Genomic DNA, 23,916 nt, shown 5'->3' with positions numbered 1-23,916 from the left:
TAATTGGAGAAATTCAAGGGCGCAACCCGACCAAAGTGAAGCACTTGTGAAGCCCCATTGATTATGCACTTGGGTGAAATGCTTTGCTACAATAAATGTTCTCTGGCTCTGGGAACTCTTCCTGGGCTATGCATTCTCAATTAAACTCATTCTGGAAAATCCAGCATCCAGCAAATCCTTACATTTGTTACGTTACCATCTTTCATTATTTTCCAGGGGAAAGCATATAAAACTAATAAAAGAACATAAAAAGAGCCATGTTGGATTAGGCTAAAGACCCATTTAGTGCAGCATTCTGTTTACACAGTGGCCAACCAGCTGTTGACCGGGAACCCACAAGCAGGACATGAGCGCAACAGCACTCAACCACCCATGTTCCCCAGCAACTAGTGTATGTTGGTATGCTGCCTCTGATACTGGAGGTGGCACATTGCCATCAGGACTGGTAGCCATTGATAGCCTTCTTCTCCAGGAATTTGCCTAACCACATTTAAATCGATGGCCATTCACTACATCTGGTGGACAAATCCTCTGCCCTAATTTAGATTCTCACAGCTCCATCCAATATAAGGAGACTTAGAAATTATTCTTAAAGTTCTCTTGAAAGGTCAGTTATTCCTAAAACAGAGTTAAGCAACTTAAGTGAGGTTTGTGTGGTTTTCATTTCAGAGAATTGGTCATGGAGACAAAAATCATGCTGATGCTGACAGGTCGCCCATCTTCCTCCAGTTCATTGACTGTGTGTGGCAGATGTCTAAACAGGTAAGTTCCCCTCCCCCTCCAAAAGATGGTGTAGTGACAGATGTAATTGTGCTTACTTTCCCCCTGGTTTTATCTGTTTAATTGTTTGGGAGTTGTCTTTGAAGTCATTCGCTAATTCTTCGGAGTTACAAATCCTTGTTGGAAAAAACTTTAAATTGTCGTCAGTCAAGTTAAAGAAAGTAAGAGCTTTGCATCTCCTGCAACTTGTTTTCTTCCATATTATAAATAAGGCAGTGAAATTTACACCATGATCCTATGCATGTCCAGTTGAGGTCAAGTGTGAGTACCACAAAATTTATCCAATCTGTTCATACTGAACAGAAACAACCTAGCAAGAGGACGAAACAAAACAGTGCTAAATACTTCAAAAGAAAAGGTAAATGAAGCAGCTAGTGGTTTATTTGCTTGCACCAGTTGAAGATCACTGGTTTAGGGAATCTTAGGAATCACCACTGCCCATGAACTGGTTTGGGAACTTCACTAATCTTCACAGGCTCTTCTGGCTGTCCCACCAGAGGTTTGGTTAGTGGAGATGAAAGAAAAGCCCTTTTTGATAGTGTTACCCCGACAGTGGAATAACCTCCCCAGGGTACCTCATTGCCCACTTTTAAGAGGGCTCCTAAGACTGTTAGTCAAAGGCCTTTCTAGGCCTTGTCAGAGTCCTTTTCACATCTACTCTTCTTACTGGTTTCTCTTTGTACTGCTTTTTTTTATTCTTGCTGGATTTTGTTGTATTGTTGCAGTGTTTTATACAAGCTATTGTAAAGCTCCCTTGTGTTTGCATTGCAGAATAAGGTGAAATATAATATGATTTTGAAACAGCACTTGAGAATACATTGGAGAAATGGAAGGAAAACAAACATTAAATAACTTTGGTTCTACACTAATTACTGTTGCCCTATGAAACTTTTTGTGTTAATGGAGCGTTTATATCTTACTCTGAAATTTTGTCTTCCTTGTGTCTAGTTCCCTACGGCTTTTGAATTCAACGAACAATTTTTGATTACAATTCTGGATCACTTGTACAGTTGCCGGTTTGGTACTTTCTTGTACAGCTCTGACTCTGTAAGAGAGAAAGAGGTGAGTCGGTGTAGTGACATATAACATGGAAGTTGCATGTCTTTCGTAACGTACTTTATAATTAGGAAATAGAAACCAAATGCACAGTTACAAGATGGGGGATACTTGGCTCAGCAATACTACAAACGAGAAGGATCTTGGAATTGTTGTAGATCACAAGCTGAATAGGAGCCAACAGTGTGATATGGCTGCAAGAAAGGCAAATGCTATTTTGGGCTGCATTAATAGAAGTATAGCATCCAAATCACGTGAGGTCCTGGTTCCTCTCTATTCGGCCCTGGTTAGGCCTCATCTAGAGTATTGCATCCAGTTCTGGGCTCCACAATTCAAGAAGGACGCAGACAAGCTGGAGTGTGTTCAGCGGAGGGCAACCAGGATGATCAGGGGTCTGGAAACAAAGCCCTATGAAGAGAGACTGAAAGAACTGGGCATGTTTAGCCTGGAGAAGAGAAGATTGAGGGGAGACATGAGAGCACTCTTCAAATACTTAAAAGGTTGTCACACAGAGGAGGGCCAGGATCTCTTCTCGATCCTCCTAGAGTGCAGGACACGGAATAACGGGCTCAAGTTAAAGGAAGCCAGATTCCAGCTGGACCCTAGGGAGGTTGTGGGCTCTCCCACCCTAGAGGCCTTCAAGAGGCAGCTGGACAACCGTCTGTCAGGGATGCTTTAGGGTGGATTCTTGCATTGAGCAGGGGGTTGGACTCGATGGCCTTGTAGGCCCCTTCCAACTCTGCTATTCTATGATTATCCACTTTGCATAGGCAGATCTGGTAGCAAGAGTGTGTGGGGGAAATAATATGGATGATAGATATAGAATGCTAGCAATAAAGCATTTTCCTCCTCCTCTTCTTCCAAGATGGCTGTGTTGTATTATCTCTAGTATCAGTGTGCCTCTCGATACCAGTTACTGGAGAATGTTGTGGCAGTCATGTCCTGCTTGTGGGCTTCCCATAGGCATCTGCAGGCCGCCGTGGGAACAGAATGTTAAACAGGCCTTTGGTCTGATCCAGCAGGGCTCTTTCATTTATGTGCAATTCAAAATCAGATGCTTTTTTAATGAAGATACATATATTGCCTGTGTGATTATACGACATAAACAGTTACGTGAGTTGCAAAACCTGCTGAGTGAAAAACTCTTTCTGTGACAAGTAGTTGAAATTGATATTTACACTTCCACATTTTTATTTTTATTTTTTTGCAGAAAGTCAGTGAGAAAACATTGTCTCTGTGGTCCCTGATCAACAGCACAAAATCAAAGTATACAAACCCCTTTTATACTAAAGAATTGAACCGTGCTCTTTATCCCGTAGCGAGCATGCGGCACTTGGAACTCTGGGTAAATTATTACATTCGGTGGAACCCAAGGATTAGGCAGCAAGTAAGTTTTTTTTCTTTAAGGGAGGGTATTTAAAGGCGAACAGTGGTGTTCGTGGCCCTGTTATTTATAGATTCATAGCCTGTCTTTTTAACCCAAGTCACACGAGGCTGCCTTCTGAGGAAACAGCCCGTCTAGTCCCAGCATTCCCTGAGAGGCAGCACCTGCCCAGCGGCTTCTAGCTCTACTAGTGAAGTAATATACTACCCTGGACAAAGAAAACAATATATAATTTTAAAATATGACTAATTCTAAACAATTTAACAATCCACATAAAACAGGTGGTTGCAGTTGTTAAAACAGTAACTCCCTATTCCTTGCAAGCTGTCTAAAAACAACAGGTTAACCAAGTAGATCCGGCAGGCTTTAGTGGGGGGAAGAGTTGCTGGGTTGATCATTATCTGTCTTTCTGAATACAGAGGCTTCCAGGGGAGCTTACAAGTAATAAATATATACGAAAGCAAGGCAGCTTACAAGTAATAAATACAAAATATATTATTAAAATTGCAGTAAACAATATAAAAAGATTTTCCACACATCCTTCTCTCCCCTCTTTCTTTGGCACACGTGCAGGTAAACATGATAGGACACGGACAGGCTTCAGTAAAGCCACTCACAAAACACGGGATACACGCCATATACACACATGCAATGCACATGCCATACCCCAGTACTTTTGTTCGATCCATCTCATGCATGTACATGAACGTACCGACATTGCCTGACACTCCAAAAGCTGGCAAACGTGGGGCCAAAAGCTGCTCTGCCCCTGCAGCTGCCCCAGTCATGCTCCAGCTGCTGTTGACACCCATCATGGTGTGAATGCGTTCTTCTTTACTGATCAATTGTAAGCCGCTCCGGGAGCCTTTTTGGCTGAGGTGCGGGATAAAAATACCCTAAATAGATAAATGAATGGATCTGGCACTGGCAAAGTCAGGTAAGGTGAGAGGAGATGGGGGCAGTATCAGAAGCCCCACGCATGGAGTTACTGCTTCCTCTGGACTGTTCTGGCTTCTTCATGTATAGCATGCATGGTAGAGGGGAGGGGGTTTGGCAGGAATGGTAAAGCAGGAATGGTTTCCAATTTAAGATTCTGCTTCCGCATGTTGTGAGCTTTCATGGCCTTCTATGACTTCTAATGGAGCGCATGGGAGCTAATGGATCTGTTTGCCTGAAGCTAGAATAGTCTAGGAGTCTGCAAAGAGCAATGTTCTTCAATGGGAAATTGCTCCAGTCAAGCTGTGGATTAATTAATTTTATCTAAGGTCTGACCAGCAAACCTGCAAGCCTGGTTTAAAAGAATAGGACCTTCTCCAAATTGAGACAAAGCCAGTAGCTTTGGCTTAGTAAAGCACTGCTTCTGACACTGGGTAATCCACTGGTGTCGTTTGCTAGTATAGTGCCTGTTGTGTCTATACTGAGACCTGGAGAAGCTACTATTATTTAAAAATTGAATCCCAAACCATGCTGAATTTCTGAAAGTTTTTGGTGTACAGGTGAGGTTTCAGTAGTTGCCTTACCTCCATTATTATTATTATTTATTTATATAGCACCATCAATGTACACCAAAGACTCGCCTGTTGACTAAGGCTGTTCAGTTTAGCTTATATAAAATATTGTTGTAGGCATGAAACAGTACACTTCTGGCGGTACCCTGTTTTAAGTTGGCACCCTTTGCAGCCAATCTTGAAAAATGTCTACACACGATTGCATTTGTGGGCAAGGTCTTTGGCACAGAACCAGGAACCTTGCCCAGATACATTACTCTGCAACCATCAGGTCTGGTAAGGTTATGCTAGGTTTGTTGAACTCCCACCTAACCCATGGTGGCTGGGTTCAGATGCATCCAAACCCAGGGGGTTGAATATGCAAAATGCTGGCTGGCACGTGCTGCAACTTTAACCCTAACCATGGCTTAAACAACTGATGGTGGGCTGATTTGATTGTGTGAACTGGCCCACGGGATGTTATGCTGAAGCAAGAAAACTCCCATACAAGTCGCTGATGTCTCTGCTTTTCGCGCTCCAAATATAATGTCTGAAGGGGGAAGCCATTTCTCCCCTTGAGGTAAGATGAGTGAACTTTCCCATATCTGGTGCTTGCAGATCGTATTGTTTGGGAGAGTTGTGATTCCCCCTTTCAGACATTAAATCAGAAGCATGAAAACGAACGCAGGAAAACTTAGGCTTCTGTTTCTCTGCTTTGGGGTAACATTGGAAGCCAGACATGAGTGTGCTTACTTGCAAGTAAGTGCCTTGGAAATGTGCTAGGGATCCGGGAATTAGAGAACTATCGTGAAAGATATGAGTAATCCCTTTTCCTCCCTCAATATGGAACCCCTATGGTTGCTTGAGGTTGCTATTCAAGCATTTTATATATCCCCTTGCTGGTTAACGGCAGAAAAAGATGGTACGTGCTTGGTGTTTCTTATCCTCAGGATTTGGTAGAACAGCTGGGAGCAAACAGAGAAGGGAGCTTCTGTGTTTGACAAACGCGGTCTTTATCGGTGCACCACTAGAAAGGAGCAGCCGTCTTCAGGCAGTGCTTTTCTGTAGTGTGTTTATAGCACTCTGGGGGCTGGAAGAAAGCCGGGCTGTGTTCTGTATGGCTTTGAGAGCTGTAGTCACAGAAAATATATTGTATATGTTTGTTTTGAAAACCTTTGAAGGGATAAAAGGGAATGCATTTTAGCGAAGTGAAAGCACAAATTAGTTTACTGGAAGAAACATGTAAAGTTATTTGTTTTTAGCCACAGACCGTAACGAAGTTTCAAACAAACAATAACATTACAACTGGAAAAGTTAAATATTTTAGGGCAGGTAATGTAGTACAACTCAAGAAAACAATGGTCCGGCCTTCCTAAATGGAGTTACGACAAAGACAGTCTGTGTGCCTGATCTCTTTCATGTCGGTTCTTAGCTTGACGGCAAGCAGATAAAAGGAAGAGCTGACCTGGGCTGGGCTCAAGCTCTTGCTGAGGGGGACCAGGAAAGTGAGGAGCTTTGGGAATGGAGATACTTTGAGACGTTTTACGTGATCTAGATTCTCTCTTCCTCTCTCCCTCATTCATACACAAAGTGCTGTACGAGCATTTTTTCCTCAATGGGAGCAATTGTCAATACTGTGATGCATTGGCCTAGCTCGCATGTAACGACATCCGATCGGTTTAAAAACCGATGAGTTGTCAGCAACGTGCAGGCAATTGACCCATGGTTTGTAGTTTGATTAACTGCTGGGTTGTTTCGCCCCAAGACAGTCCAATGGTCCAGGTGTGCACGTCACTCTCCACAACCTATGTAGGAGCCGGTTGTGGGATAAAGGGAAGAGGCAGGCGTGCTGCAGGCAATGCACCCATCCCCGACGACCGATGGGGTTGTCGAATAGAGCTAGTGCGGTGTTCACATGCAACAGTAAGCCAGAATTACAGTTTATCATGAAAAAGCTGGGTGCTGCTGCACACATCCAGTTAGTCCCTGCTTGGCTCTTCCTGTTAGTGCAATGGGCTGAATCATTGGTTCCCAAACTTTTTCAGGTAACCACCCCCTTGGTTCCACAAACTCATGCCCAGTGCCCCCTGCGCACAGCCCCTTAAAATGGGAAGCACCCGCCGCAGGCTTGCCGAGGGAGGGAGGGAAAAGAGAGCAAACACCTCTATTTTGCAGCCAGCGTGGCTGGGCACACCAAGCAGGGTACGTCTCTTCATTAGCGTTTTGGTGCTTTTGAAACATTTCAATTCACCTTTAAAAGGACTCTTCTTAAACGGTATTAATACATGTGTGGATTCTTCCCCTATATGGCTTGGGACCAAACTACCTTCTCCCATAAAAATGTCCCTGGGTTTTAAGACTTACTGGAGAGGCGCTTCTCGGAAAAGACCAGCTCAAGCGCCCCCCTGCCACCCCTTTGCCTCTTAGCGCCCCCCTGCCGCCCCCTTGCCTCTTAATGCCCCCCCTATGCAATCCCACCGTCCCCAAGGGGGCAGTACCGCCCACATTGGGAACCACTGGGCTAAATGAATGCAAAATGGTTTGTTTTGCATGTTTTCTGAACCTGGGATCTTGGTTTGTTAAATCATAGGAGCATAAGAATCTGCCCCATGATGAGTCAAAGCATTGGTCCATCCAGCCCAGTACTGTTGACACTGACTGGTAGCAACAGCTATCCAGGGCTTCATTCAGGCAGGAATTTTTCCCACCCTACCTGGAGATGCCAGAGATTGAATCTGGCACCTTCTGCATGCAAATCATCTGCTCTACCCACTGAGCGCCATCCCTTCCCTGTCACAACCTTTCCTTAATCCTGGTTTACAATTCCTGACTTGTAATGGATGCAACAGACCAAGATCCTAGTTTTAGTAAACATGCTAAACAGGTTTTGGCTTGGTTTGCCAGCTATGCTAGTGGGAGGAGCCAAGCTCATTTGCAATAAACCAGGATTCTCCTGAATTCTGGGTCACAGCTTTGTGTGAATTTGGCCAGCATTGCACATTTTAAATTAATGTGCAACTAAATTAAATTAGCAATTCAGCTAATAGAAACACAGTCAGTACAAGGAATTTTTAAAGCACTGACCCTATTTGCATGTAACAGTGGCAAATCTTGGGTTAATTAATTAACCCAAGATTTGTCAGGGTTATGTGCTTCTGCCATTTTGAATATGTGGCCTCGGATCAACCCAATCAGAGATTCTTTCATGACATACGAACCTGGACACTGTGGGTTAATTGTGGGTTAAACAACTCACAGTTAACTTACGATTACTTCTTAGGTTAAATGTGGGTTGTTTAATCCAAGGTTAACTCATAGTGTCTGGGTTTGCATGTCATGAAATAACCTCTGATCAGGCAGATTGGAGGTTGCATATTAAAGTGGCAGCGCACAACGGGCACACAACCCACAATTAGCTGCTTTTACATCTGAACAGGCCCACTGACAATCAGTATGTCATTGGGTTAAGTTTTGAAAGCTAATGTCTTTCCAATCAAGAGACTTACTAACAAGACATATTAATCATGAAATGGGGACTGTTCATTCTAGGGTGGTTGTGTTTATTTTAAAAGATAGTGACAATTATCAGCATATATGGACTTAAAGACGGAGGCTTCTGTTAATCTACTTAAAGCTCAGATTATGGTGGGTTTTTCGTAAATGGTTAAAATAATGTGTCTTAAAAACATTTTAACTTTGTCTAGCAGCCAAATCCAGTTGAACAGCGTTACATGGAGCTACTAGCATTGCGTGATGACTACATGAGGAGGCTGGAAGAACTGCAAATCACAAACAGTCCCAAGCTATCCAATTCCTCCTCCTCATCATCATCTTCCTCACAGATGGTATCACATGTGCAGACTCACTTTTGAAGGAGACTGGTTGGATTCTTTTCTTTGAACATTGTCATCATAAGTGGTGCTTTTTCTAATGTATTGGACAAGAGGAAAACATTGATGCCTTATGTAGAGCTATTTCCTAAAATCTGACCATATAGGAGAGGATTTGAATACAAGTGGGCTTTTAAAATTGATTATGTGCCTTTCAGAAACATTTGCCTGGGAACATGTTATCCAACTAGCAGTTACAATATTTTAAAGGTTTTCTTTTTCTTCTGCAGCATCCAAATATATTAAACTAATGCTTTCAGTAATAACGATCACCTTTTTTTAGAGTAATATAAATTGATTTTCATCAACAGGCTCTGTCTTTCATGGACTTAAAATTCATATTTAAGTTCATTCATTAAGCAAAGTGCCACCATCAAATGCCAATAAGGACTTTGCTGAATCATGTATGGAAGCCCTTGGAGAAAAAACCGAGAGGTAGAGTTGTTGGAAGACGCCATGTTCTTGAGGAGCAATTACTGTGTGAATTACTTTATGTAATTTCTTACAGATAAAATAAAATCATTGCAGCGGTAGCAATAAGCTATCGCAACTGAAGTTTCCTAAAAGTAAATAAATGTGCCTGTTCTGAGCAGCAGCCTTATCTTCAAAGTAGATTAATGTTCTATTCTTGAGATGGAATATAATGGGTGTGTGTACATAACATGTTCTCTTAATGGATTTGTCTTTTATCAAATACATTAAAACAATTTACAGAAAATAGTGTGTGCACTGAAGAGGTTTAAATTTTGTATATCATTTGGTTTGCTGTCTTCATGTCAGTCTTCTGTTAAATTTTATAATTTGTTCCTTTCAGGAATCTTTTAAAAATTAATATTACAAGCACTTATAAAGTCTGCACAAACCTTGCGACTTGATATTTTAATTCATTATTTTTTTTGCTTAAGATATAAAGTTTTTAAGTGATATTTGGTCAGTTCAGAACAACTTAAAGCATAGGATTTGTGAAGGACTGTTCATAGCTAACATTACTTATTTTTTTAAAAAAATTTGACTCTTTGAGGGTGTTTGTCTACCATTTGTAAATTATTGTATGTATAAGTTTTGATCCACAAAATATAAGGCGACAAGGATATTATAGGATAATGTGTAAATTAAGTTTAAGTGTATGAAATAGTCTTTTTTTGTAAAGTGTAAATATTTTGGGTTCCAAAGTTTAAAGTCAGAGTCCAGAAATACTATAAATTTCTTAGTTTTAGGGGACATTGGAATATTTTAGAAATAGTATATTTTCATTACAAGAGAAATGGAGCACATTAATACAGTAAATAGTATACTAAGAAATTTGCACTACTTCTTCAGGGATAGACTGAAGTACTAACGCATGAATTATTTCCACTTATACCTATCCTCTAAATTTCACTCTCTCGCGATTCTTTCGCCTTCTATATTTCATTGCACATAGATGGCCTCTTTCCCTAAAGGAAAACCAATCTGAGAAATGAAAGGCATAACTTGAAATACAAGGAAACTCATACGTATCCCATCAGTATTTTCTAAAAAGAAGGGTATAAAACTCTGTGACTGAAAACTATGCAGACTCTAATATAATTGCCTTCTGTTTGCTTACAATTTATTAACGTCTCGTTTTTCATTGCAACCTTAAAACATTCTGCTGGTTCTAGATCCACAAGAATTGTGTGTTTCATTTTGTCTAGTGTGGATGAATTTATACTTTGCTTGTTTTTACCAAGTAAAACACTACACGTTCAACCTTTTGTGTGTGTGTGTATGGGGGGGGGGAGTATTGTAAAACAGATTTAAATACATTTGCCTTCTCATTATCTATGTACCATTGATTTATGTTGCCACCACCACAGGTGACACTGTGTCTTGACTGGTAGAGAATTTAATGATGTTTGGGAAAGTGTAACTCGGTGGATGTTCACTTGATTTTTTTTAACACCTGCTTAAGTCATATGAAATAAAAAATGAACACTTCTTTATGTCTCTTTTCTGGGTAATTTACAGTCTGATCCTTCACCATCAGTTCATTGGGACGTAGTCTGAAGTAGTGCCCATAGGATTGCAACCTTAATTTAAAAAGGAACTTTATTTACAGTACTGCAGAGACCTAATTCTATTTCAAGCCATTTTGCAGGTGATTCAGAATATGGTTGTGCGTACAGGAGTTTTTAAAACAGATGAGAACTCGGTGTTCACTGTTTTACCTTTTGTATATCTCCTAGCTTTCCTTATGAGCTTACCTGACACGGCTTGCACTTAGGACAAAATCCGGAGATGGTTTATTGTAGAAGTGAAAGGGGCTCCTGCGTCCTGCTTCCTTGCAGCCTGTCCTCTAAGGTAGTTATTACCTGTCACCAGAGTGCTACTAGAATCTGGTAGATAATTGCTTCCCATTCATCGGTTGTCTTGCAGACCTTCCTTGTAGAGCTAGGCTTACAGCAACCTTGCAAGCAAAACCAGAACTTTTTTTCTTGCTGTACTGGTTAGCAGCTTACATTAGAGAATGCAGGTTGTGTTATGGGATGGGCTAAAAGGAATCGGATTAGCTTGGTTTTTAAGTGCCTGGATTTCTTCCTAAAATGCAATCCACCCTGATCATACATCAAATTCAGCACATGTAGCTATCAGCTGCATGTGTTCTATTTCATGGACTTCTAGTGTATAAATTTCCTCTCAAGTCTCCTCCATCTAAATATGTTAAAGAAGCCGCCTGCATGTAAAGATGTTACTTGTGAATAATGCAAGTAAGAGGTACATTATTAGCTGTTGTATTTTTTATTTTCTGTCCAAGAGATATGGTATCATGATGTGTGTGTGTGTGGGGGGGGGCTCTCTGCTTGATTCTGGGAGTCTGAGTACCTGAGGACCCTGCAAACCACAAGAACTTAAGAACATCAGAAGTGCTCTGATGCTGGATCAGACCAAAGGTCCATCTAGTCCAGCACTCTGTTGACACAGTGGCCGACCAGCCATCGGCCAAGGACCAGCAAAGCAGGGCATGGTGCAACAGCACCCTCCCACCCATGTTCCCCAGCAAGTGGTGCACACAGGCTTACTGCCTCAAACACTGGAGATGGCACACAACCATCAGGGCTATTAGCCATGGATAGCCTTCGCCTGCGTGAATTTATCCATCTCCCTTTTCAAGCCATCCGAATTGGTGGCCATCACTACATCTTGTGATAGCGGGTTCCATAGTTTAACTGCGCAGTGTGATGAAGGCCTGCCTTTTATTTATCCTGAATCTCCCGCCAATCAGCTTCATGGGCTGTGACCCCACTGGGTTCGAGTATTTTGAGAGTCCAAATGGTTGGCAGGCTCAAACGTCCTTCCTTCCCTTGTTAGCTTAGAAGAAATGACTGGTCGTCTCCCTCCAACTGCCTCTTTCAAGATGGACTCTGTTGGGGGCACTAACTAAAACAGTATCTCATTTGCAAAGATACGCTTTATAGATGTATTGATTAAACCCCATACAATTAATTGGCTAAAGGTGCATGTTTTAAGACAGAAAACGTCCTACATGCTGGCTGGGGAATGCTGGGAGTGATGGGGTCCCGTCCCCTCCCTGTTAACATGATGCATAGGATTGCACCCTGTGAATAAAATGAGTTTTGACCCCCATTAATTAAACCTATAACTTCGCCTGAAACTGAAAGAAGTTTGGACGACAGAAGCCTGCTGCGTCCTATTTCCGGTGCTTCATGTCTGTGGCAGCAAGAGGCGTGTCCACCCTCCATGAGAATGAATGGGTTCCACGTCCTGGCTTATTATGTTTTGTTTTTGTTTTGTGCACATACCTATATTAAACCTTTATTGTTTTTCTTTCTTTCTGTATGTCCCACATCTCTTCCCAAGGCGTTGAAAGCAACAACCCTTGAAGGGGGGTGGGGAGAGACTGGCCTAAAGGGAATGAGGTGTGGATTTGAACCTGGGGCTTCGTGCGCTTTGACGTGATTATTTATTTATTACATTTTTATACCGCCCAATAGCCGAAGCTCTCTGGGCGGTTCACAAAAATTAAAACCATAATAAAACAACCAACAGGTTAGAAGCACAAATACGATGATGATGATGATGATGATGATGATTCTTATTGTTTTAATTTTAGAAAGTGCTGCTTGCTTGACGGTGGGGTGGGAGCCGCTTTAAAGCCGACTCGCGAAGCGGCGCCCGACGCTTCTGACGTGGCTGCGAGCGGCTAACACGCGGCCCAGGCGGCGGCAGGGCTGAGCCCCGGCCCCGGCCCCGGCCCTCCTCCCGCGGGGCCGCGCTCGCCCTGAGGCCGGCTCCTGCTCCTGCTCCTGCTCCTGCTCCGGCTCCGCCCTTTTCCCTCAGAAGCGGCTCCTGCTCGGGCCGCGGAGGCCTGTGGGTAAAGGCAGCCCCGCGCCGCCGCCGCCGCCAGGTGACAGCGGGCTGCCCGGCTCTGCGTGCCGCCCGCCGCTTCAGCAGCCAGGCCGGGGGGAGGCCACGGAGCCCAGGAAGCCGGCGCCTCACTTCCACGCCGGCGCGAACATGGACGGCAGGGCGGCGGCAGCGGGGCAAGGCGCTGTGGAGGGCGGCGGCGGGCCCGGCCCGGCGCGGAGACCCACCCGCTTGGCGTCGGTGGCGGGGCCGATGGCAGCAGCCGCGGCTGGAGGGACGTCGTCGTCGTTGAGCGCCGCCGGGTCTCGGCAGCCCAGCGTGGAGGCGCTGGACAGGTGAGCGGAGGCCTGAGGGGGGGCGGCGTGTGGGGGGGGGGGGCTCGGAGGCCCTGTTGCTGAGGTGGGGGGCGGCGGGGGGGAGAGCCTAGGGACGCCATTCTCCCGCCCACCCCTTCCCCAACCTGGTGCCCTACGCATGAGTGGGACTACAGCCCCCACCATCCCCCCAGCCAGGATGCTGGGAGCTGTAGTCCCAACTAGGAGCCTCGCTTCCTTGCCAGAGTACACTTCTTTAACCTAAGGGTGGGGAGATGAGTGCCCCCTCCAGGGGTGGGTGGACTGCAACTCCCATCAGCCACAGCCAGCATAGCCAACAGGTGGGGGTTGTTGCCTGGAGTGCAGCCACAGCTGGAGGGGACACGCAGACCCCCAGCCCACCCTGTCGTGAGGGTGTGGGCTAAGCGGGGTCCGTGCCAGAGAGAGGGTGGAAGGGAGAGCATGGATGCTCTGTGCACAGGTGATGCGCCTGTGACATAGCCTGACGCATCACGCGTGATGGAAGGGAATCGTAGGCAGCCCGTGTTTACGGGAGTACCAGGATGCGTTCCGTGTGGGAGCCCGGCCTCGCCTGGAAGGACTCCTGAGCAGCTGCTGCTCCTGCCAGTGGTACTTGTTGAATCCCCAATCACACAGTCTCCACTTTCTGTGTGCGTGTGAGTGTGTGTGTGTGTGTGTGTGTGTGAGAGAGAGAGAGAGAGAGAGAGAGAGAGAGAGAGATGCATACATGCAAACAAACACGACATTTAATGATAACAACGTTAAAAGGGAGTGCTCTTGCGCACTTGCCATGATGGAGATTGTGGTGGAGGATTTCCTGGAGCGACTGTGCATTTGTCATTATGCATAATGCAGCGCTGGCAGTGATGCTGAAAGGTCATGCTTTGGCAGGGAAACCACAGGAGAATCTGTAACTCTGTGCTATATGCATATATAATATGTTTGCTGTGTGCAGTTATAACCATAAAAGTGGATGCAACAATGCTACAGTGCTCTTATGGCTCTTGTGCATCTTCCATTCATTTCAGCAGGGCTTGTGCCAGAGAACTTCCAGGTGGGGTTGTGCTCCACAGTTCTTAAATCTGCTATGCACGTGCATAATACAACCTTGTTACCTGTTACAGGTGTGATACTGAGCCCCCCAAAGTTACTGCCCTGCAGAACATTTTGCTCCCCTGCTTTTTACCCTGTTCGTCCTTCGCCAGCCCACACAGCTTTCATATTGGCCGTAGAGGGAAAGCTTCATTTCCTCCACAGCCATTATGGAAATTGAGTGACTTGGTGAAGGAGCAGCAGATGGCTGTGTGCTCTTTGCTTTGCCAGCCCACTCGTTTGCCTGGCAGGAATTCAAGCACTCGCCTGCGTGGAAGTTGTTGGCCGCCGGTGGTGACCAGGTGAATAGTTGAATAGAAGGCTGCTTATAATGCTTATTGCATGCATTAAGTGCCGCTGAGCATCAGCGTGATAATGGCAAATTGTACAAACTGATGTAACCTAGGGACTAAGCTGTGGACCCAGAAATTCCTTGTTCAAATATTGCTTCTGTCTTAGAATCATAGAAGAGTAGAGTTCAAAGGGGCCTATAAGGCCATCGAATCCAACCCCCTGCTCAATGCAGGAATCCACCTTGAAGCATCCCTGACAAACAGTTGATAGAATCATAGAATAAACCCACTAGGTGAACTTTGCCAAGTTTTGTCTCTAAGCGTCACCCCCCCCCCCCGCTCCGCTCCTATAGGGACAATAATATTAACCTCATGTGGTAGTGTAAGGGATACTGAGACTACGAATGTGAAATATTTTCAATACTAAACTGATACATGAATGTGAATTACTGTTGTGTTGCTGCATAAATATTGTATATAGTTTAAATGTGCAAAAGCTTAATACTAGTACTCAAAACTAAGCCTAAAGTAATATAAGTAGGGCCCATGGACAAATTGGAAAGGAACTATTTAAACTGGAGGAAGAGGAGGTTAATAGACACCTGTGTTGTTGTTTATAATCTCACCTGTTAACTGGTGCCAGATGATAGAGCTGAGTAACTATAATTATACTTTTGACCATCCCCAAACACTTATTTGTATTATTTGCTGTTATTGCACTTACATCCTACTTTTCCTTCAAGGTGGCTTGCATACCGCCCCCCTCCCCTATTCTTATGTTCAGAACATCTCTGTCAGGTAGGTTGGGCTAAGCGAGAGGCTAGATGCCAAAAGACTAGATGCCAAAAGGATCGAGTTCCTTTTGGCCTCTTCAACACTTGTGTAGAAGAGAAAAGGTAATATTGCTGGAAATCCCTCTTCTTTACAACTTTTAAAGATGCAGGAGTCCAGTCCTTTTTTTGCCTCTGGCCACCCTGCTGTGAGAGTGTGGCTGGCCTAAGATTGCCCCTGACTTTCTGAACTTGGGTTTCCCTACTTCCACTCTGACACGGCACTGGATTTAGTTGTATCCCCTCTCCTCTGAGCTTTTAATTCATGAGGGCAGTTCATTTTCCAAAGAAGAAGGACGCACTGCTGAAAACATGTTGCTTCCCTCTTCCTGCATCCCTTTGGGGAGTTTTCCTTGGTACTGGCTGCAGTATAGCTCAAGTTCCCATTTCACATCCCAGAATCTGGCACTCTTCTTGGGTTTTGATGCCAGACCTCTCTGGCTGATTCAGGAAATAGCTTTCATGTTTTTTTCTAAGTGTTTAGACATTCCTGAAGAAAGAGCCTCTTGCTAACGCTGGAGAATGCTTAATAGGTCATGCAGTTTAAATCCCTGGGTTCCCTGTTCTTAAATACCATCTTGGTCAGTAATTTTTTTCAGCTTCCAGTGGCACATTTTCAGCAAAAGAGATGCTTAGATTGTTGTAGACTTTCTGTTCTCATCCAATAGGTCAAGTCAGATGATATGACCCATTTTCAAGTCGGGTGAGCTAGTCTAGTTAAAAATATGGGTGGACAAATCAGTTTGTTTCAGGTCTGTGCCACTTTCACATGTGTTATCTGTAAGACCATTCTATCCCATTTTCTCATCGATCACTATTTTTTCAATATTTGCATGAATATATACCTTTTAATATGTATTTTAAACATATTTTCTCATCTAGATATAGTATTTTGATAACATTTTTGAGCTGAGAACTGTCATAACATGCAGTAAGAGTAAAAAATATAATGGATAATTAAATTCTGATCCACATATTAATCCAGGTGGTACAGATCAAGTGGGTTCATATTAGAGTTCATATAGATCGAATTACTCAAGTGTTCCTCATTAAAAAAAATCATTAGAAAACGCAGTACCTTTGATTCTGAACTTTTGCTTCAATGTGCAAGATGTCATTGTTAAGACCGTACAACATACCTCCCATCCCACTTCAGGCAGTGATGTTAGGTATAGTTTACTGTGATGTCACATATCAAGCAAACTATGGTAAGCACTAACATCCAAACTATGATTTGAGAACATGGTTTGCACTGCGTTTGCTAACCTTTGTTAGGAGGCCAGTGTTAATTATGGGCATAGTTCACTTATAGCGAAAATCTGGAGTATGGGTTGTTGCCTCACCCAGCGTTTATCCATGATTTGTCTGCCAGATGATCGCACAAAGTGCAGGTTGTTTTTTTCAATTCCTGGTTTGTTTGATTTCTTCCTTCGCCCATTCCCTTATTGTATCCCAAAATGCCTTTGCGGTGCTCTAGTACTGGCAGGTGAAGTGGCCATTTTCTTTTGAGCATTCTTCCCCGTTGTCTCTGTAGCCTTGTGCAACAACCTATGATCAACCCAAGATTTGGGGGTTTGCATGTAACAACAACCCAGAGGTCATGGTTTCTCTTCCTAGTTTGTTTGTGGTTAACAATCCATAGTTAACCCATAGTTCTGGGTTCACACATAACAATGTCAAATGAATTGTCCAACCTGAGCAATTAACGCAGGATTTAAGTAGATGTCAAATAGAAGCCTTTTGCTAAATAAACTGTCCTATTCTGTTCTTTTAGTCCCACAGGATCCCATGTTGAATGGTGTAAGCAACTCATTGCCGCTACGATTTCTAGTCAGATTTCAGGTTCTGTGCCCTCAGACACTGTGTCCAGAGAATACCGGGTAAGTCTATTTTTTATTATTTATTCATTTAACACAAGTATTCAGTGCCACACAAGTCTTTTCCCCAAATAAGATATACTCTGTACAGTTCTGGTCATCACACCTAAAAAAATATTTTGTAGAGCTGGAAAAAGTGCAGAAAGGGGCCACTAAAATGATCAAGGGGTTGGAGCATCTCCCTTAAGAGGAAAGGTTGCAACAGCTGGGGTTGTTTAGCACTCTCATACGCACACAGCTCACACAGAGGAGGGCCAGGATCTCTTCTCGATCCTCCCAGAGTGCAAGACACGGAATAACAGGCTCAAGTTACAAGAAGTCAGATTCCGGCTGGACATCAGGAAAAACTTCCTGACTGTTAGAGCATTACGACAATGGAATCAGTTACCTAGAGAGGTTGTGGGCTCTCCCACACTAGAGGCCTTCAAGAGGCAGCTGGACAACTATCTGTCAGGGATGCTTTAGGGTGGATTCCTGCATTGAGCAGGGGGTTGGACTCGATGGCCTTGTAGGCTGCTTCCAACTCTGCTATTCTATGATTCTATGATTCTAGGCTCGCTCACATACACTCACTTCTTTCCAAGCTATACATTGGAGCTGCATGGTCGTGGGCAGTGCTGGCATGCAGCCCCAACATAATTGTCCAGCACCGACCTGGCCCTTGGGCTGAAAAGGTCCCCTACCCCCTGCACCTTGCCTTTCAAGAACCATGGCAGCTTTACCAGGGTTTAAAACTGTTCATTACATTTTGAAGCACGTAGGCCACAGTCCATATACCCATGCAGGATTTTGTTATACTTCTGCCAGATACATCTGCTGCCAGCAATTTGACCCAATGCAGGAGAAGTTGACTCTCAAGTGGCTGAGTGATCTACAGCTGGCCATTCTGGCCTTAACATATTCCCCCCAGCATTTAAACTGTATGTGAGTTATAAAAAAAAAAAAGGCGTGGGGAGAAAGGCCGATGTCAAAATAAAAACGCTCTGCTCTGAGGGCTGCATCAGAACTCCTCAGGGCATTTACCTCCAAGCTCTAATAACTCAGATTCTACAGAGCAAGTACAACACTCTGCTGCAGTATCAAATTTGCCACATTGCTTTATCAAAGGCAGTAACCATGATCCAGAGTGAGAGTATTACATTTTGCTGCCACTTATTGCTGGAGTTTTGAGCAAAATAACAGTGGTTGTGTCTATGTAAAGGGAGACAGTCAGAGGGGAATTTTTAAATAGACCATGACCAAGCATGCTCCTCGGGAAAAGTATAATTTGTGTACATCTAGAAACACAGGGCTCTAAGAGATAAGATGGTAGGATTTGAATATATAACTTGTTGGATAATATATGTATTTTAACTAACAGGTATACAGGAGGCCTACTATAAGGGTAAGAATAAATGTGGCTATCAGCAAATCAGGCTCTTACCTGTTTGTGTGTTCGTGCTGTGTTGAGAACTCCGTGTGCCTTTAGTGTTCTTCTTTACTTCATTAATGGTTGTTTTGAACCAGTTGGGCCATCTTGCTATGCAGCTCAACCGCTTGTTCGCCATAGAAATGTTTTATGTACATTACAATGTTTTCATGAGCAATAAAAGCCAGTGTGTGAGAGCGCAGTATATTTAAGCTATGTTGGAAATGCATGGTACTAACTTAAGTTTTATTACACTAATTCTGACAAAATGGGTCCTCTCTACTGAGGCTTACATGCTTTGGACTACAGAGTGCTATATTAGCAGCCTTAATGTGTTCGGTGTGCTAAAGACATTCGAAGGGGAAATCTAAAAAAAGGCAATATGTCTTAGTTTATCCTACTTAAATAAGGTTTCAATTCATGCTTGCATTTATGCAGGCATTGCCTTAATTGCTCGACGCTTGGTGAAAAATTCTAAATCTGGAATCCAAGGTAGATACTACTGTAGTGACCTACTTATTTGTCCCTGAAATGCTAAAGGTAATCCTCCAGTGGTTACTTCTTGCTTTGCCTCCTTCACCAAATTGTTTGTGTTGCATAAAGATATAAAGCCATGCGTGGTTTCTGTTGCCATCTGTTTCAAGTTGGCAAAGAAAATGGAGAGGTAGGGTATCTCAGATGTTGGTTTCCCAGGATTCCCCTGTGCATCCTTTTTTTCCTGCTGGAAATCTCCCTTCCCACCCATATGACAAGTACTCTGAGACGAGTATAGAACAGATGGTTCAGTAGCCAGATACCTCGTCATAGGAAGCTGAGTCGGATCATTGGTCCATCTGCCCAGTATTGTCAACAATCTCCAGGGTTCCAGGCAGGCATTTTCCCATCCTTACCTGGACATGCAGGAGATTGAACTCTATAAGTTAACAGGCAGGAAAGCTTTTGTAAAGGGAAAGAGTTCATCCTCCTCCCCTGTTACCTTACACTAGTGTGCCACTAATGGCTCTTCGTCAGGAAGAGCCATTGGAGGACTTACTTATGGCTGACAGAGAACGTGGTGGTCCTGACAGATGGGTCGCCTTTAGCTGAAAACTTAGTCTTACCTCTTGTTGGATATTTTCTGAAAGTTGGCCATTATTCCAAAGCACTGTGCAAAGCTAGAGGCAAAGGCACCTCCAGCGTAGCTGTAGTTTTCCTCCGTCCATGGTGCAGCCATAGCCAAAATGAGAGGAAGTAGAAGGTAAGTCCCAACTTTCTTCGAGGGGTGGGGGTGTTACTACTTGCTCAGGCTCGTTTTTCAAGAAAGCCGTATCCATTTAATAGCGCTGATGCACAAAGACCTAGCATACCAAAGCAAATCTTTAAATAAAGGGCCAAGATAAAAATGGGTGAAATGAACATATATATATAAGCTTATACTGTTAAGTGTTAGGACCTTCACTGCTTTAGCTTTCTCTTCTTCATGAGAATTCAACCATCTTCCTACTCAGCTCCTTTTTCTGGGACTGCCATTCCTCCTTACGCGATGCAAGTGAATCTGCTCTCTATTCCTGATGTGGGAAGACTTGCTTGAAAGCCTCATCCTGCACTTATTAATGAAACTAAAAAATGTTGGAAATCTTAATCATCTGAAAGTTTGGCTATTGGTGCTTTTTAAGGTGATCTGAACATTACTTCATGACATAATAGGAAATCTTGAAAAGAGTATTATGGAATTTATCTAGTTGCCTAGTTTCATTCCAGATGTTGGCCCATTAAGATACTACATAACTTTGTAGGCCATGTTTGCATATTATGTTTGGCAGCAAGCCAGATTTGTTGTCCAAATAATGTATTAGGGTGCTGTCCTATGCATGTTTAGACAGAAAGAAATTCTATGACATAGATAGGATTGCACCCTTATTATACTAAGAAGTGTGGCAAAGCTTCATACTAAGTGTCTGGCCCTGCGCACACACACACACCTTTCAGAGAGACCCTAGGATTGAAATAAAGTCTTATACATACATATTTTTTCTGGTTCAATAATGCCTCAAAGAAATTGAGTTTTATGGAGAAGAGAACATATAGCTTTTTGTTTCAAACATAAAATGTTCCTGTTCATATACTAGTTCCTTCTGTTCACCAGTTGTGATCTGGGGCTTACCTGGAACGAAGAGCAGATCTTGTGAAGGAAGTTGTTAACCAGCTGTGTCCATACAAAGTGTCCATAGTAACAAGGAAAAATCATACGTTTCACTGACCTTTTGCTCTGCTGCTGAGACTTCAGAGCGATCTCGATTAAATGTGTATGGAAATGGGGAAAAATGCAGAGCATACTTTGGCAAATTACGTTCTTTGTCACCCTGTTAGCATGGGGAAAATGTCTCAGACAATGAAACCTGAAGTTACCAGCAATGGTTTCCACCCGATTCGAAAGTGTTTTGGTGACATACCTAATTGCCCTGATCAACCTAATGTGGTGTGTGCGAATGGGCAGATCTTCAGACGGGGCCATTAAACTCTTAGCAACATTTTAAATTGTCTCAATATTTTCAATCCAGTCTGAAAAATATTTAATTATTTAATCTACAGATAATTGCATGGTTTCTCTCTCTCTGCTACTACAATCAATTTCTTCTGTTGTTTCAAGCATGTGGCCTACTTTATACTCTGCATTTTGTCTTTGATGTTTTAAAGTTTACTTGTTTCAAAAAGACAGTACATACTTTGTGTTCTTTGGTACCTGGAGTTGCTCTTGGAAGAATAGGAATGCACAACATTCCAGTTCATCCCATTTAAAACAGAACAACCGGATCGTATAGGTGCCAAGGTATATGCTTGACGTACTTGATCTGTGCAAGGGATGAAAAGCTGACTGAATATGGCGATGTTGAAGTATCGACTGTCTCTTCTTTTAAAAAAAAAAATGCTGTCCTTTCACCTGTTACGTGCATGTTTTTTCCCCTTTACTCCTGCTTGCCCACTGCTGCATCATTGCTATTCAGGAGCTTCAGGAGGGACACGGTGGCTACCCTTCTGACGCAGAAGTGGAACAGGTGGCAAGTGTTACTCGTCTTTTTCTTCCCTAACAATGTAGTTTCTCATTTGTGGCTGTTGGAGATGTGAAGATTCTGTTTCTTGTTATCCACTCTCCAAAAGCTTGAGAACCATTTAAACATGCTTTTCAGTGCTTATAAACTGTATCCACATTTCTAGAGATCCCCTTTGGATTTAGGGCTTAAAACATGTAATCGCAGATAGTTACCCATTAATGCTATTGGGTAGTTTTCTAGTGCTTTCTCTTGAGGCACATGCCAGATAATACACATACAAGAAATCACAAGCATTGCTAAATTTGTAGTTTCTTCTGTTCTTTTAAAATATTTAAAAGCACCCAAAGAACTTCAAATTTAGCGATTTTTGATGGATGCCCCTCGCAGGAGCGTATGCAGGTGAAATTGCAGAATCTGCCTGTGCACACAGGTGCTACGGCTGCTGGGTATGGACAACCCTCGGATTATCCCTTGTAAGTAGGGATACTTACTAGGCATCTGTTGACCCAGGTCACATGGCCCCCTTTCTCCCCCAGGGTTGCCCACTTAAACCAGGAGCAAGAGTAAGATCCATAAAGTAGGGGCTTGGCTCAATGGATGCTGCACAGGGTCTTGGGCATTTGCAACTCATGCAGAGAGGGGCTGTTCATGGACTACGCCACCAGGCCATAGTCACTGAGTTACAAATTAGGGATGAATGTGAGCACTGCTGCTGTGTGTTGGCTTTGAGCAGCCAGCAGAGTCCAGTGATGACACAAGTCCGTGACCGTTCTGGCCACGCAGCATCTGTGCTGCAGAGGACTCTATAGCTCTCCTTTCTGTGCCCTCCTTTGGCCCCCGGTGACAAAAGCTTGGCAGCACAGACGGTGGGCTTTCTGGCGTCTCGCCTGGAAGCGGATGAGAGTGGGCTGTCACAACTTCTGAATCACCTACTCGTGTGAAAGCTGCTTCAGCATAAACAAGAATTGGATGTTCAGACAATAATTGACCAAGTTCTAAAGAAGTACTTTAGGTGCACCTACATACTTGGACATGTCCAGTGGGTGTTTTTTTTAAACTTCTTTTCTTTGAAGATCTGTACATCCAGCCCTCCCTGCCCCATCACAAACAATCTGCTTTTGAAAGTTCCCATGATTTCAGAAGTGGGTTGGCATGGGGTGCAGAAGCTACAGTCCAAGAAATCTCATGATCAACATCCTGTTCGACATGCGGAGTTGATTGTGCAGCTCTTTTGAGCCCTGCAATGAAGTCTGAATAGCACAAAGAAGATGTATAAAAATAATGCAATAAATCTGCAGTTTACAGGTTTTTAAAATAAAATATTAATGGTGTTGACCTAATTAGCTACCATTTAACCAACTAATACACCGCTTAAAAGTTTAAAATATTACAATACTAATACAGGTGATATTTGGCAATATTCAATGATTCTAACACTTTCTGTTGACTGAATTCAGAAAAAAATATGTCTATTTTTTCACTTGAGTGAAGTGATGCGCTTAGATTTACAACAAGGCTAGTAGAATAATATTTAGTTGGGAGCGTGGGTAATTAAAAACCCATTAAAGTATACATTTTAAATATGCAGTTAACGAATCAGTAAGTTAATTGCACCAGTTAATATAGTATGTAGAGTAAGTAATATGAATCATAGTGTGCCAGATGTCATATTAGTATTTCATATCTAAATCTATTAATATCAAGTGATAAATTTCTTCAAAAGAATCCAACAGACTCTGAGTAAGGGAGTATTGCACAGATACACACACAAGTCCCATTAACATCAGATCGACATATGGGAAGGTAACTGAGAAGGATTGCAGTATTAATCCTGACTTGTAAATCAGAAATACAGCAGAGGTTGTGGTGGACATCTGTGAATGTTCCTTATAAAATTAACCAGATGTTTGTACATGCCAGAACTTAAAATGTTGCAATTTTTACTCTGAAACTTTTATGATGAATTATTGTGTGCTCTCAAATAAGCATTTGGGCTGGAACAGTCCTTGCTGTTTTTAAAACTCCATGGTGGAGTTTTTATACCCCAGTTGAGAAATGTGTTGTCTGATGGGAAAACTCCACGCAGCGGTGGAGGTTTTTTTGGA

General features: G+C 43.1%; 2 protein-coding genes across 4 annotated transcripts in view; both read left to right on the top strand.

Moving 5' to 3' along the window:
- The window catches only part of MTM1 (myotubularin 1), a 37,035-nt gene extending 26,479 nt beyond the window's left edge, over positions 1-10,556 (top strand). The window contains exons 12-15 of one of the 2 annotated variants that reach the window (XM_063141907.1): positions 670-762; positions 1,729-1,842; positions 3,047-3,223; positions 8,415-10,556. In XM_063141907.1, the coding sequence (XP_062997977.1) occupies positions 670-762; positions 1,729-1,842; positions 3,047-3,223; positions 8,415-8,579 (549 nt within the window). In that variant the 3' untranslated portion in view covers positions 8,580-10,556. Of the gene's footprint in view, positions 1-669; positions 763-1,728; positions 1,843-3,046; positions 3,224-8,411 lie in introns of both variants that reach the window. The other variant, XM_063141906.1, reaches the window with a different exon arrangement.
- A 2,538-nt stretch (positions 10,557-13,094) lies between these two features.
- The window catches only part of MTMR1 (myotubularin related protein 1), a 41,386-nt gene continuing 30,564 nt past the window's right edge, over positions 13,095-23,916 (top strand). The window contains exons 1-3 of one of the 2 annotated variants that reach the window (XM_063141951.1): positions 13,095-13,279; positions 17,269-17,374; positions 18,732-18,755. In XM_063141951.1, coding sequence (XP_062998021.1) covers positions 13,095-13,279; positions 17,269-17,374; positions 18,732-18,755 — 315 coding nt within the window. The remainder of the gene's footprint in view (positions 13,280-17,268; positions 17,375-18,731; positions 18,756-23,916) is intronic. The other variant, XM_063141952.1, reaches the window with a different exon arrangement.

The sequence above is a fragment of the Elgaria multicarinata genome, chromosome 15 (assembly GCF_023053635.1).
Source record: "Elgaria multicarinata webbii isolate HBS135686 ecotype San Diego chromosome 15, rElgMul1.1.pri, whole genome shotgun sequence".
Taxonomy (NCBI): domain Eukaryota; kingdom Metazoa; phylum Chordata; class Lepidosauria; order Squamata; family Anguidae; genus Elgaria; species Elgaria multicarinata.
This window is presented reverse-complemented; position numbering and strand designations above follow the sequence as displayed.